This window comes from Schistocerca cancellata, chromosome 8 (assembly GCF_023864275.1).
Source record: "Schistocerca cancellata isolate TAMUIC-IGC-003103 chromosome 8, iqSchCanc2.1, whole genome shotgun sequence".
In the NCBI taxonomy this organism is placed as follows: Eukaryota; Metazoa; Arthropoda; class Insecta; order Orthoptera; family Acrididae; genus Schistocerca; species Schistocerca cancellata.
The window spans coordinates 575,387,306-575,400,116 of record NC_064633.1 but is presented as its reverse complement, the minus strand read 5'-3'; the positions used below and the strand labels follow the sequence as shown (position 1 = coordinate 575,400,116).

The following is a 12,811-nucleotide window of genomic DNA, read 5'->3' as shown; positions in this document are numbered from 1 at the left end:
GACTGAGAATGACATTTTTTATTTCACCTTTTGGTGTACACTTCCCATTCGGTTGAGAAAGGGTTGTGGTGACGTGGGCACTGAGCGGCCTGCACCAGCACCGCCTCACCTGTGGCTGCGCCTACCTGACGTCATGAGGCATGGGCAGCGTGGCGCCGCGGTCCAGCAGGATCTTGAGGATCTCGTAGTTGTTCATGTGCGCCGCCAGGATGAGTGGCGTGATGTCGGGCGTGAAGGTCGACGAGGAGCGGTCCACTGCTTCCCAGCTCTGCCAACAGTAAGCGCCGTAGTCGCTTTAACGTGGCATTCTCCACTCTAGAACAGCAGGTAGGCCACTGCTTGCCAGCTCTATCTACAAGTTACTGGGGTGCTGAGTAGACACTCTAACATGGCCTACTTCACTCTACAGCAGTAGCTTACAACCTGGGAGCATTTGCACCGTTAGGATGGAAGAGCATTGTGAAATTTTCTGTGCGGTACGAACTAAAAGGGTGCGGTTGTGATGTTGTCGCTGTTTCGCTGGACTCTACTATTTATTAGATCGTTATCATGAGTCATGTGGTATCCACTTTTGAACAATGGAATCTTCCGGATTTTTCCATTCACTATGGGCTTCAGCTGTACGCATCCATTCTACTGCATGTGTCCTTATGTGAGATAATCGCTTTCCATTAGATTGTTACCTACATCCTTTTTTATCGCGTCCACTTTAGTAGGGAACACCTCCTCGTCACGTCCTCATCCACCTTCATTTTTGTGGTGTCACCGCCAGACACCACACTTGCTAGGTGGTAGCTTTAAATCGGCCGCGGTCCATTAGTACATGTCGGACCCGCGTGTCGCCACTGTCAGTATTTGCAGACCGAGCGCCACCACACGGCAGGTCTAGAGAGACGTACTAGCACTCGCCCCGTTGTACGACGACTTTGCTAGTGACTACACTGACGAAGCCTTTCTCTCATTTGCCGAGAGACAGTTAGAATAGCCTTCAGCTAAGTCCATGGCTACGACCTAGCAAGGCGCCATTCGCCTTACAGTGCTTGTATTTAAAAAGTCTCATTTGTATCGTCAAGAGCGATGTACCACAAGGATGAAGTAAAGTTAAGTATTAACGCAGCTACGTACTTTTCTGTATAGCATTCATCACGTATCCTGTTTCAGACCTCACGCCAGCCGGCGTGTGTGTACGCGTGCATTTCGGTTACCCGTCACTGTGGACTGGCTGTCTTGTCAGTCCACAACAATTTTATTTATTGCTGTTATGCAGTGAAGACCCAAAGAATCTGGTACACCTGCCTAATACCGTTTAGGGCCCACGCTAGCACGTAGGTGTGCTGCAACACGACGTGGCATGGACTCTACTAATGTCTGAAGTAGTGCCGGAGGGAATTGACGCCATGAATTCTGCAGTGCTGTCCATAAATTCGTAAGAGTACGAGGGGGTCGAGATCTCTTCTGTACAGAACGTTGCAAGGCATCCCAGATATGCTCAATAATGTTCATGTCTGGAGAGTTTGGTAGCCAGCGGAAGTGTTTAAACTCAGAGGAAGGTTCCTGGAGTCGCTATGTAGCAATTCTGGACGTGTGGTGTGTTGCATTGTCCCGCTGGCATTGCCCAAGTATGTCGGAATGCACAATGGACTCGAACGGATGCAGGTGATCAGACACGATACTTACCTACGTGTCACATGTCAGAGTCGTATCTGCACGTATCACTCCAACTGCACACGCCCCATACCATTTCAGAGCCTCCACCAGCTTGAACAGTCTCCTGCTGACATGCAGGTTCCATGGAGTCATGACGTTGTCTCCCTACCCGTACATGTCCATCCGCCCGACACAATTTGAAATGAGACTCGTCCGACCAGGCAAATTGTTTCCAGTCATCAATAGTCCAATGTCGGTGTTAGAGGGCAAAGGCGAGGCGTAAAGCTTTGTGTCGTGCAGTCATCAAGGGTACACGAGTGGGCCTTCGGCTCCGAAAGCCGATGTCGATACTGTTTCGTTGAATGGTTCTCACCCTAACACTTGTTGATGGCCCAGCATTGAAATTTGGAGCAATTTGCGGAAGGGATGGCGTTCTGTCACGTTGAACGATTGTCTTCAGTCGACATTGTCCCTTTCTTGCAGGACCTTTTTCCGGCAGCAGCGATGTCGGAAATTTGATGTTTTACCGGATTCCCGATATTCACGGTACACTCGTGAAATGGTCGTACGGGAAAATCCCCTATTCATCGCTATCTCGGAGATGCTGTGTCCCATCGCTCGAGCACCCACTATAACACCACATTGAAACTCACTTAAATCTTGATAAGCTGCCTTTGCAGCTGCAATAAAGGATCTAACAACTGCACCAGACACTCGTCTTACATAGGCGTTGCCGACCGCAGCGCTGCATTCTGCCTGACTACATATCTCTGTATTTGAGTACTCATCCCTATACCAGTTTCTTTGGAGCTTCAGTGTATTTACTTCTTCCACTCCAGTGTGTTCATGAACTATGTCTTTTTACTGCTGTCTCTGACAGCAATTCGCATGATGTACCCCTCCATTTATTTCTACTAACACTCAATTTTTAGTGGTATTCGCATTAAAAGTGTATGCCTCGTTACCATAAATAGAAGCTTGTGATACACACAGGTTGTAAACTTGCCTTTTAATAATATTGTTAGCTTTGTTTCAAAATACCTATTTTTAACCAAAGCCACCTCACTGCAGTTTCACTCTTTTGTTTACTTCATTTGCTCTCCATTCACGTGTAGCAGTCTGCATTTGTCGTTAGTAATGAATTCCACTGCCATCTATTATCTTGACTGGACAAAGCGGCAAGGAAATTCCTGAGTTTTAACACCATTTCCAACGAATAAATGAATATTTTCTGATAGTGAAATTCGAATCACAGAACAACTTCTGAGACACAAAAAAGAAATCACGACGAAAAAACTTTCAATAACACAGTAACTGAAATGTTTTGACAAGTGATTGGTAACGGTATCAGCGATTATCGGAATAAGCCTGAAGAATACGGATTCAGTTGGTTAACGCTAATAGATGTGAAAATGTGCTATCGGCTGTGGCATTAGTGGCAACAAAAGCGAGGAACTGAATGATCCTAGAGCTTGACTTTCAGATCTACATTAATTTTTGTCAAATCGAATACAGAAAAGCGTGTTAGAAATCAATAATAACGACTAACATGTTGACTTATTATTTTCTGTTTTAATAAAAATAACTTGCAACTTTAACTAAATACTATTTACATTTTACCATTTTAAAATTGAGAATGCAATTTTTTAAAATTTAAAGACTAGTTAGGTGCTAAACTTCGCTGGAGTTATTTTTTGGTGTTTGTTCTCGTGCGGGGTTAATTGTTTCACTAAGGTTAGCAACGACTGCTCTAGAAATTCCCCTTAGTAGAAGGAGGGGAGCGAACGAATCAGTGTCTGTAACGACCACAACAGTCTTGCTATGACTAGACCAGGATAACTGTGTTCCTGATGTGGATGGCAAACCTGTTGCTCATTTCTGTCCACTCTTTAGGAGGCATAGCCAAACACTGAACTCTAGGGTGCTCCTTGCAAGTTGCACCGCAAACAGCTCCTGTTTTCCTTCTAAGTATCCTCTTTTTTTGTCCGCATTGTACATTAGTTTATGCTGGTAAACTACAGAAAGGTAGACTAAGCGATGTCTGTAGTCGTCTACTTGCTTGTTGTGTGAAAAGCTCACAGAAAGTTCCAATACACTAGTGGGAGAGCCTGAAAGAAAGTCGTTATGCGTAACTGATACCTGTACTGGCACAAGACAGAGCCCGTGTTGCAATTCAAGCAAAATATCATACTGCTTCCTCCACTTTACTGTTACGACGAGACAGTCTAAGTGATTCCCCGGGGTACTCATAAAATTTCTTCCTACATACCACCTGCGATTGCAATATAAGTGAGGGGAAATTAATTCTGATGTGCTGTAATAAGCTCGCCAACCAGGAAATTAGTCATCCATAGAGAAATCCTTACAAGCATCATTTAATACACTGTAATTCTGCCCCTAGACTTGATAAGCACCTGCCTAGTAAGTGAGTCCACAAGGTTGCGCAGGTACGTCACATCCAAGTTAAGCCGCCAAATCAAACAACCAAATTGCGGGGACACCAATGTCGGAGCTGTACCCCCTGTTCCAACACGTCCCACAGATTTTCTGTGGGTTTCAAATCAGGTAATTGCAGGATAATCGAGACGTAATAAGGTGGGGCAGTTTTCAGCAAACCAGTCGCATATTCTTCCAGCCCGATGAGCTTCGCTGTTGTCGTCCTGAAAAACAGGGGGGGGGGGGGGGAGGGGCGCAATGGCCTCTTGCGTGGTTACCGACTGCGAATGTTCATTGGACGCAGTTCCCGTCGCAATTTGCGCTCGCTAGCAGGTTGGGATGGACGTTCAGTCACTGCCTGCGACAATTCCTATAGGGCTTTGAAGCGATTTTGAGTCACAAGCCGTGAAACGCGGCTCTTGTTTCTCTCCGTCAGGAACTTTTTCGACCACAATTCTCTCGTCGTGTTCAGTGACCACGTGTGTTACACCACTGCTTGTAGACACGTTGATCTGTCCGCCGCGAAACACCAAAAAATCCAGCAACTTCACACATTGCATGATCCATTTCGCCACCCTGTCGCGTCTTTACAGCCGGCCGGGGTGGCCGAGCGGTTCTAGGAGCTGCAGTCTGGAACCGCGCGACCGCTACGGTTGCAGGTTCGAATCGTGCCTCGGGCATGGATGTGTGTGATGTCCTTAGGTTAGTTAGGTTTCAGTAGTTCTAAGTTCTAGGGTACTGATGACCATAGAAGTCAAGTCCCATAGTGCTCAGAGCCATTTGAACCATTTTCGAACGTCTTTACATTTGCCTATGTTGACGGCAATATCTCCTTGAAACGTAAATGTCTCACTAATTTATATGCTCATGTAAAGGCAGTTCGAGTACGTAAATCGATCGCTGCGCCACCTGTAAAGGCTTAACGATTCATCTGTGCATGCTCACTGGGGTAACTAATTGTTTATCCGGTGATCTTATATTCCATCACATGCCCTGAGATGACATGTAGAGTATAAATGTAACGGATTGCATGTAAAAACTCCTGAAAGTGTCTACTAAAAATACACAAACAGTATGGTGTGCTGTTCATTTCTTTGTCTATGGATGTGGCTAATGTGTCCTGTCAATTGAGACATGCTTACAACGAAATACTTACAGCTTCCCTGAAAAATTCTTAGATTAACGTTTAGACCATGTGTGCAGACTTTCTAAAACAGCGTACTGTGGTATCGTCGGGGAACAAAACGTTTCTAATGTCTATACATTTTTATAGAAAAGAGTAAAAATCATAGCAAAATAAAACCAACTCTAGAAAGCTTTGGTTGCTTTTAATAATAATGGACGAGGTTGACCACCGTTTGTGCGTCAGACAGCACAGAAAGAAAGAGAGAGAGAGAGACACGAGGGGTGGGAGAGAGAGAGAGAGAGAGAGAGAGAGAGAGAGAGAGACAGAGAGACAGAGACAGAGACAGAGAGAGAGAGGGAGAGAGAGAGAGAGAGAAAGCGACAGTGAAAGCTCTCATTTAAGCCGATAAAAGTGAACAGGTTGAGCGATGTGTAGAATGAGGGAACGCAGAGGGGACGGATAATTATAAATCACGATGGAGAAACATACAAACTAAAGCCCTGTAGACAGTGATGACTAAGGATAAGAACTGCACTTTTAGATAGTCAGTGCGAATTACACCGAAGATCAATAACCGCGATTACATGGTAATAGATGTTTTTATACCATAATTTACCAATAAAGAAGTCCGAAGGTTTTGAGATATGGTGAACAGCCGTATACTACCACCAATAATGCAGTGAGGATCGTTAATTCGTGAGACCGAAAACTATATGTTAGACCACAACTTTGGAAACAACTAAAAGTAACTAATTAAAAATATATTTGTAGACAAGCTAACATTTAATTTAAATATCTTATCATGATCACAGTGCTACAGAATCTGGTAAACCATGTGAAACTGCTGCTTTGAAGAATCATTTATTATTATTTATCAAATGTTTTTCCTATGCATGAGATACTCGTACAACAGTAACAATATTTGTTTCGATATTACCGTCGTCTGTACCGTATTTAAACTATTGAATTGTAATTACCGTATCGTTATTTCTTGTCAAGGATATGTTTTGTCTCTCCATGTTACTTAAATCGGTCAGATATTATCTTTGAGTAAATACACTCCAGGCGTAATGTACGAATCATTAAACTGGAATGTTTACAGTTACTTAGACCAATTGAATATTAAATGCAAAAGAAGAATATGCTGTTAACTGGGTAAGCAAAGTCATCGATATGTGAAATAGGGCAAATATAACCGTAAACTTGCAAAAAATGAAGCAGTCATGTAGTGAAAACTCATAAACGGAGAGATGTCTGTGTACTTGCAAATGCTAGAGAGTGCTTCGCATTAGTATACAGCTACCTGAAATTTGTTATGAACTGTTCATCACATACGGCAGTCAAAGTAACGTTTGCAAGCACAGCGAAACTGTTAGAAATACTTGAGAACTGAAATTTCATACTAAACTGAGCTTCAATTTGATATGTCGGGCTGAGTGCCACGAGGCAGCTGACATAGAGATATATGAGCCTACGTATACTCACATAGGGTTCTCCGGGTTTATGGATCATCTCCTCCCACTCCAGCAACATCTCCACGGCCTCCACGTACTCTTCCTTAATGGCGTGCAGCAGCGCATCCTGGAAATGATAAAAAGGTAAGTGGAACAGTTACTATGCGAGTTAGAATAAGGCTTAGTAGACTAAAGTGCAAGTGACCACATTCTTGTACTCTGATCAGACGTTCGACATACCACACAGACGAATGACCATTAAACTTTATAAGCAAAGTGGTCTCTTATCAGTACAATGTACAACAAAAACTCCATATCAATTTGTTCCACTGCAAACTAATTTCAAATAACTTGCTACTTATTGTGTTTTAATAGACTTTTCGAACTGCAGCTGTTAAGCACATGCTTTATTGCTCATCAAAATCAAATATTTCGACATTCATTATTTATACTTTTATGAAAACTGCAATTAATTATTCTAATTTTCTGTAAACGTTTGCTTTCCTAGGACCTTTCCTTATAGATACAATGTTTCTTATTACAGAACACGTAAATTAGTTAGATAGCTACTTGTTATATACATTATTTGAACCATTCTTGTATCGAAATGAGACTAGTCAGTTTAAAGGATATGTGTGCATGTTTAGTGTTAATATTAATGAACACACTAGTTTTTAGTTCTGCTCATGAAACAACTCTTAAAAACTAGATCTTCTTCTTTTTTATCTTCATAGGCTATCAATTTTTAAATAGAAATTTGTCCATGAAATAGTAGGAGTTATCCAGGAGAAATGATTTTAGGTTACATTTAAAACTTGATTTGCCACCTGTCAAATATTTTACGCTCTTCGGCAAATGGTTAAACATTTTTGTTGCTGCAAATTAAACTCGTTGCTGAACCACTGACAACATTAATGATGGGTAATGAAGGCCATTTTTCCTCTAATATTGTAGAGTGTTCATCACTATTCCTCTCAAACTGTGATGCATTATTTATGACGAATTTCATCAGCGAATATATGTATTATGATTACGCAGTTAAAATGCCTAGCTTATTGAAGAGGTACCTGCACGAAGTCGGCGGCTGAACACCAGGTACTATTCCTACTGCTTGTCTTAGAGCAATCAGTATTTTGTTTCTAAGTGATGAGTCACCCCATAAAATTATTCCATAAGACATTATTGAGTGGAAGTGAGGAAAAAATTTGAGAAGGTTGACCCGTTTGGTTCAAAGACTAGGACTTATACCACGAGCAAAAGTAGCTGAACTTATTTGTTTGCCAAGTCAGTAATATACTTCTGTCAGTTCCTGATTTCATCAACGTATAAGGCCAAAAATTTGAAGCATTGTACCCTATTTACTGACTCTTGCTCATGTGCGACACAAATGTTGGCATGACTATTTGTTGTATAGAACTGGAATAAGATGCTCATAAGCTGCATTAGGTCCATCATAGACCACACCTACTACAACAGAACCAACCGATTTACTCAATTTGCCTGGGCTGGAGGAAGTGTGTAATATTTAAATTTTCGCCCTGTACCGTAGGATAGCTACAGTATGCCCGATATTCCGATAAGTATATAAATGGTCACTACACCAAGGTCTATCCAAAAAAAAAAAGATTCCTTATCTCTGTGATCAATAGACCCCGAGATATGACCACCTGAAAAAATCACATTTTCGCGTATGGCTTTTTGGAACGTATTGTTACCGTGCATTGTCGTCCACGGACCACCTACAACTTGGCGGTATAGTAATATAGACATTGAAGTTCATACAATGTGGATGGAGTATATATCTCATATATGTGAACATTGTTTCATACAGCAAACCAAAATCGTCCGAGGACTTACAGTGCATGTCTCACAGAGATGTGCACCGACCAAATTGTAGGATCCATATTCAATGGTCAGTTATCTCCTAAAGTAAAAAGATGGGTCTTCTCTTGAGCAGCAATGTGAAATCCAAAAGTCTACAGTGTTCTTGGGATGCTTTCTAGTCGACCTACCTTGACTTTGATATTTCGATCCAGAAGTATGCGGATAAGTTCGATGTTCTCATTCTCGATAGCTGCGATGAGCGCCGACCGGTTGAGAGGATCGACACAGTTGATGTTGAGGATCTCTGGCTGTTCCTTGTATTCATCCAGCAGTCTGATGGACAAGCAAAACTTTTATTAGACGGAGCATTACTGGAGCAAAGTCATCAAGTAGGAGACAGCGTACGGCGCACGAAGTGCGACACTGAAGGAAATTTGAAGGTGGTAACAGTGGTAGAAAGTTACACAAAATATACAATATTTACTCTATGTGAAAACAAGGTTAACATTCGAAAAGCTTTTCTATGTGGAGTGAAGCTCGGAGTGCGGAAAGATGGTTATAGTTACATGAAAATGCTTTATTTCAGCGATTTCATAGCGTCTTCGATCTCAAACTTACCAATCAGGTCTGACAGAGATCTGTCAATAATTTCAGCTCACGGTTAATTTTATATTTAACAAGATATATAGCTATATAATCTGGAAAGGTTGAATTAATGAAAAGATGAAACTAAATATGTTCACAACAGGCATGTAAGGAGGTGACATGTTAAGAAGTGAGTTTTCTAGTTTCAAGAGTGTTTCCCGTTCGTACCATTTATATGGAATTTCTGGGAGAAATATTCATAAACAGCTTCTGTGGAGTCTATCTTACGCTGCCTTTAACCGTGAAGGTCTCCATTCACTATCAACTCACCTCAATATTTTCTTCTTTTCCTTTCCAGGTGATTTATTTTGAAGTTAGTCTGTTCTGTCTGTTCTCTGATCCTCCAGCGACATATTCTGTAGCTTGCTTTTGCACTGCTTGAGTTTGGGTCAATGCGCCCAACTAAAAATGAAACGGACGCGTAAAGTACTAAAGAAACAAAACTAGACTGGAGTGCGAAACAAAGACGCTATCGGAGAACCGCTGCCGGAAAACGGTAGGTATCGGCGGAACACGTGACAAGGCCCGCCTACGCTGAACGAGGGGGAGCAGTGCAAGGGCGGCAGTGCTTGTAGAGAGTATGACAGATCAACGGGAACGGCCAGTGTGGTACTTCTAAGAAAAGAACTAGTTGGTAAAGTAGAAAGAAGTCGATATGTGATGACAGTTCAACGAAAAGGCCATTTTGCTTTTTTGAAGCTGAGTTTCCAAAAACATAGAGAACCATGGGAACCAGATCTGTATTTCATGTGTTGGGTCTGACACTCACATAGATGGCTCTTGGTATGCTTATGAATTACAGCCAACTAGGGAAGGTAATTGGAACGCCAAACTTCTGGGTTTCGTCGTAGCGAGGCAGGAAAAACATCACACAATGGGACGCTGTAGGGCGGTTGTGGTGGATGGCGGTCGGGTCACGACCGCTGCTAGTGCCTAGGTCCTCCCTAATGCGAGTCCAGTGTGCAAACCACTGCGCCACCTCGCTCGGTGCTTTTCTATGGCCGTCATTATCATTAACAGTTTATAAATTGATGCAATTAGTGAATAACATAAAAACTCCATTAAAGAAAAACAGAAAGACCTGTGTAGGCCACATAGTTTAAGCGAGTGTAGCAGCGAGCCACAGTCTGGCTGGATTCCAAGCACTGAGCACACATGACAGCAGAGCTCACAGCACCTCAAGAAGATGCCTGCTGCGGTCATCGAAATACTGTGCAAGAAATGCAAATAATGACTCGGCTGGTCACACGGAAATACATTGACAATCAGTCACGCCGAGAAAGCATGATAGATCACATTTCTCCCATGCTCTCTGACGTTTGAAAGTATATAAACGTCATGCATCTGTCCACCACTTCCAAGCCCATATTTTGGTAGATATTTCCAACACTTCCAAAATTCCTAGAACAGCTTTAGAAATGCTATACATCCCAAAATCTGGATAAAAAACGTAGCGTTGCCTCTTCGTTCCTTAATGAATCTCGGTTGCTGAAACTCTTCTACTCTCATATACTCGTATCTCCTTGTCTTCATCCCAATACATTCCACGTCTTATCTTACGGTAAATAAATAATTGGATTCCCACTTTTTACCATCACATTTGCCAGATACTGTTCCTTTCTCCCCTCTAGCTTCGAAAATCAAGCCTCTGTTGGCTTCACATGTCCCCTCCGCTCGCACCTCCACCCAACTACCCCGCCTTTCCCTTCGCATTATACAAAATTCTACTGTCGTGACACATCACCATTCTCTAATGAGGACAGTGCCAACACGGTAGCTGTGTCTGAAGAAATTGCTGACGAGTGTGTCAGATAGTGGTTACCGATACTGTTTTACGCGACGATATTTCCTAAACGAAAGGCCTAGGCTTGTGTTCCGAAGTACAGCAGCCTCGTTGGCGCTGACGCTGGAATTTCAGCTTCTTGTCATACGGACAAGGCTTATAAAACGTGTCCACATTTCTTTTACAGTGTGTTATGAGCAGAAGAATAGAAGTTATCGTGCTTCTTACTTTCTTATGAGAAGAGACACGTGTTGAATGTAAAATGTATTCCAAAGCAAGTAAAGAGAATCCCTGTCATCATATACTACACAAAGTTCCTTTTTCACTTAGTATTTTTATGTTGTTGTTGTTGTGGTCTTCAGTCCTGAGTCTGGTTTGATGCAGCTCTCCACGCTACTCTATCCTGTGCAAGCTTCTTCATCTCCCAATACGTACTGCAGCCTACGTCCTTCTGAATCTGTTTAGTGTATTCATCTCTTGGTCTCCCTCTACGATTTTTACCCTCCACGCTGCCCTCCAATACTAAATTGGTGATCCCTTGATACCTCAGAACATGTCCTACCAATCGATCCCTTCTTCTTGTCAAGTTGTGCCACAAACTCCTCTTCTCCCCAATCCTATTCAATACTTCCTCATTAGTTACGTGATCTACCCCCATCTAATCTTCAGCATTCTTCTGTAGCACCAGATTTCAAAGGCTTCTATTCTCTTCTTGTCCAAAATATTTATCGTCCATGTTTCACTTCCATACATGGCTACACTCGATACAAATACTTTCAGAAATGACTTCCTGACACTCAAATCTATACTCGATGTTAACAAATTTCTCTTGTTCAGAAACGCTTTCCTTGCCATTGCCAGTCTACATTTTATATCCTCTCTACTTCGACCATCATCAGTTATTTGACTCCCCAAATAGCAAAACTCCTTTACTACTGTAAGTGTCTCATTTCCTAATCTAATTCCCTCAGCATCACCCGACTTAATTCGACTACATTCCATTATCCTCGTTTTGCTTTTGTTGATAGTATTTTTATAGTAACTTGTATATTATCTTACATGCAAAAGACTTACATATCTTCACTTAATGTGTGTAAATTACCATTTACTTTGCATGTTTTTGTTCTATTTTAATATCGAAGACAGTTTGGTTTAAATCAGCTACTTCGGGTCTCCGCCAGTCAGCGTCCTCCCAGAAACATTTCCTCATTTGACCCCCTTAGAGACTGTTTGGCTTACGCGCCACAACAATGAGCAACTCTTCACCGTCGACAATAAATTGCTTTTTCTGAACGGCGCATAATCGTTAGAAGACGAGGAAGTCCCTCGCACAGGGAGAGAGTGGGTACCGACCTCCTGACGGTGGCGCAGTCTCCGCGCTCGGCGAACAGCAGGAACTTCTTCTCGACGGAGGTGAGCGCGGCCTCCGGCGGCGGCTGCAGCGCCACCGACTCCCTGCCCAGCGAGCTGTTGCTGCCCAGCAGCTGCTCCTGAGACTCGGAGGGCCCCATCCTGCCGACCTGCTCCGCGCTGCTCCTGCGACACACGACACACCGGACTGCTTTCTGAACCTGTGTGGCAGGTGCAAGTGGAAGAATGAGCCTCAACAAGTACTAAACAGTAACCAAAATAAACACAGTCTCTGTGAACGTGCACATCAGTTGGACCAATATGTGCGGATTCCACAACGATTAGGCTGATTAGAGCAAACTAGTCTGAGGATGGTACAAATAATAGTGGGCAAAGATTCCTCTTCCCTTTGTTTGTTTCGCCAGCGGTTCAATCAACCTTTAACTTTTTTTTGTATATGGCATTGGCCCTCAGAAACTGCCAGCAGAGGTGTAGTAATATACATAGTCCGTGGGGAATCTGATGGAGGCTTCCTTTTGCAGTCAG

At 42.7% G+C, this 12,811-nt stretch overlaps 1 protein-coding gene across 2 annotated transcripts in view; it reads right to left on the bottom strand.

Annotated features, from left to right (window-relative positions):
* LOC126094726 (transient receptor potential protein) overlaps positions 1 to 12,811 on the bottom strand; it is a 412,416-nt gene that overhangs the window by 206,317 nt on the left and 193,288 nt on the right. Inside the window, exons 3-6 of one of the 2 annotated variants that reach the window (XM_049909269.1) lie at positions 12,269 to 12,486; positions 8,676 to 8,820; positions 6,695 to 6,790; positions 126 to 268 (exon numbers count right to left, since the gene is read on the bottom strand). In XM_049909269.1, the coding sequence (XP_049765226.1) occupies positions 126 to 268; positions 6,695 to 6,790; positions 8,676 to 8,820; positions 12,269 to 12,426 (542 nt within the window). In that variant the 5' untranslated portion in view covers positions 12,427 to 12,486. The remainder of the gene's footprint in view (positions 1 to 125; positions 269 to 6,694; positions 6,791 to 8,675; positions 8,821 to 12,268; positions 12,487 to 12,811) is intronic. The other variant, XM_049909268.1, reaches the window with a different exon arrangement.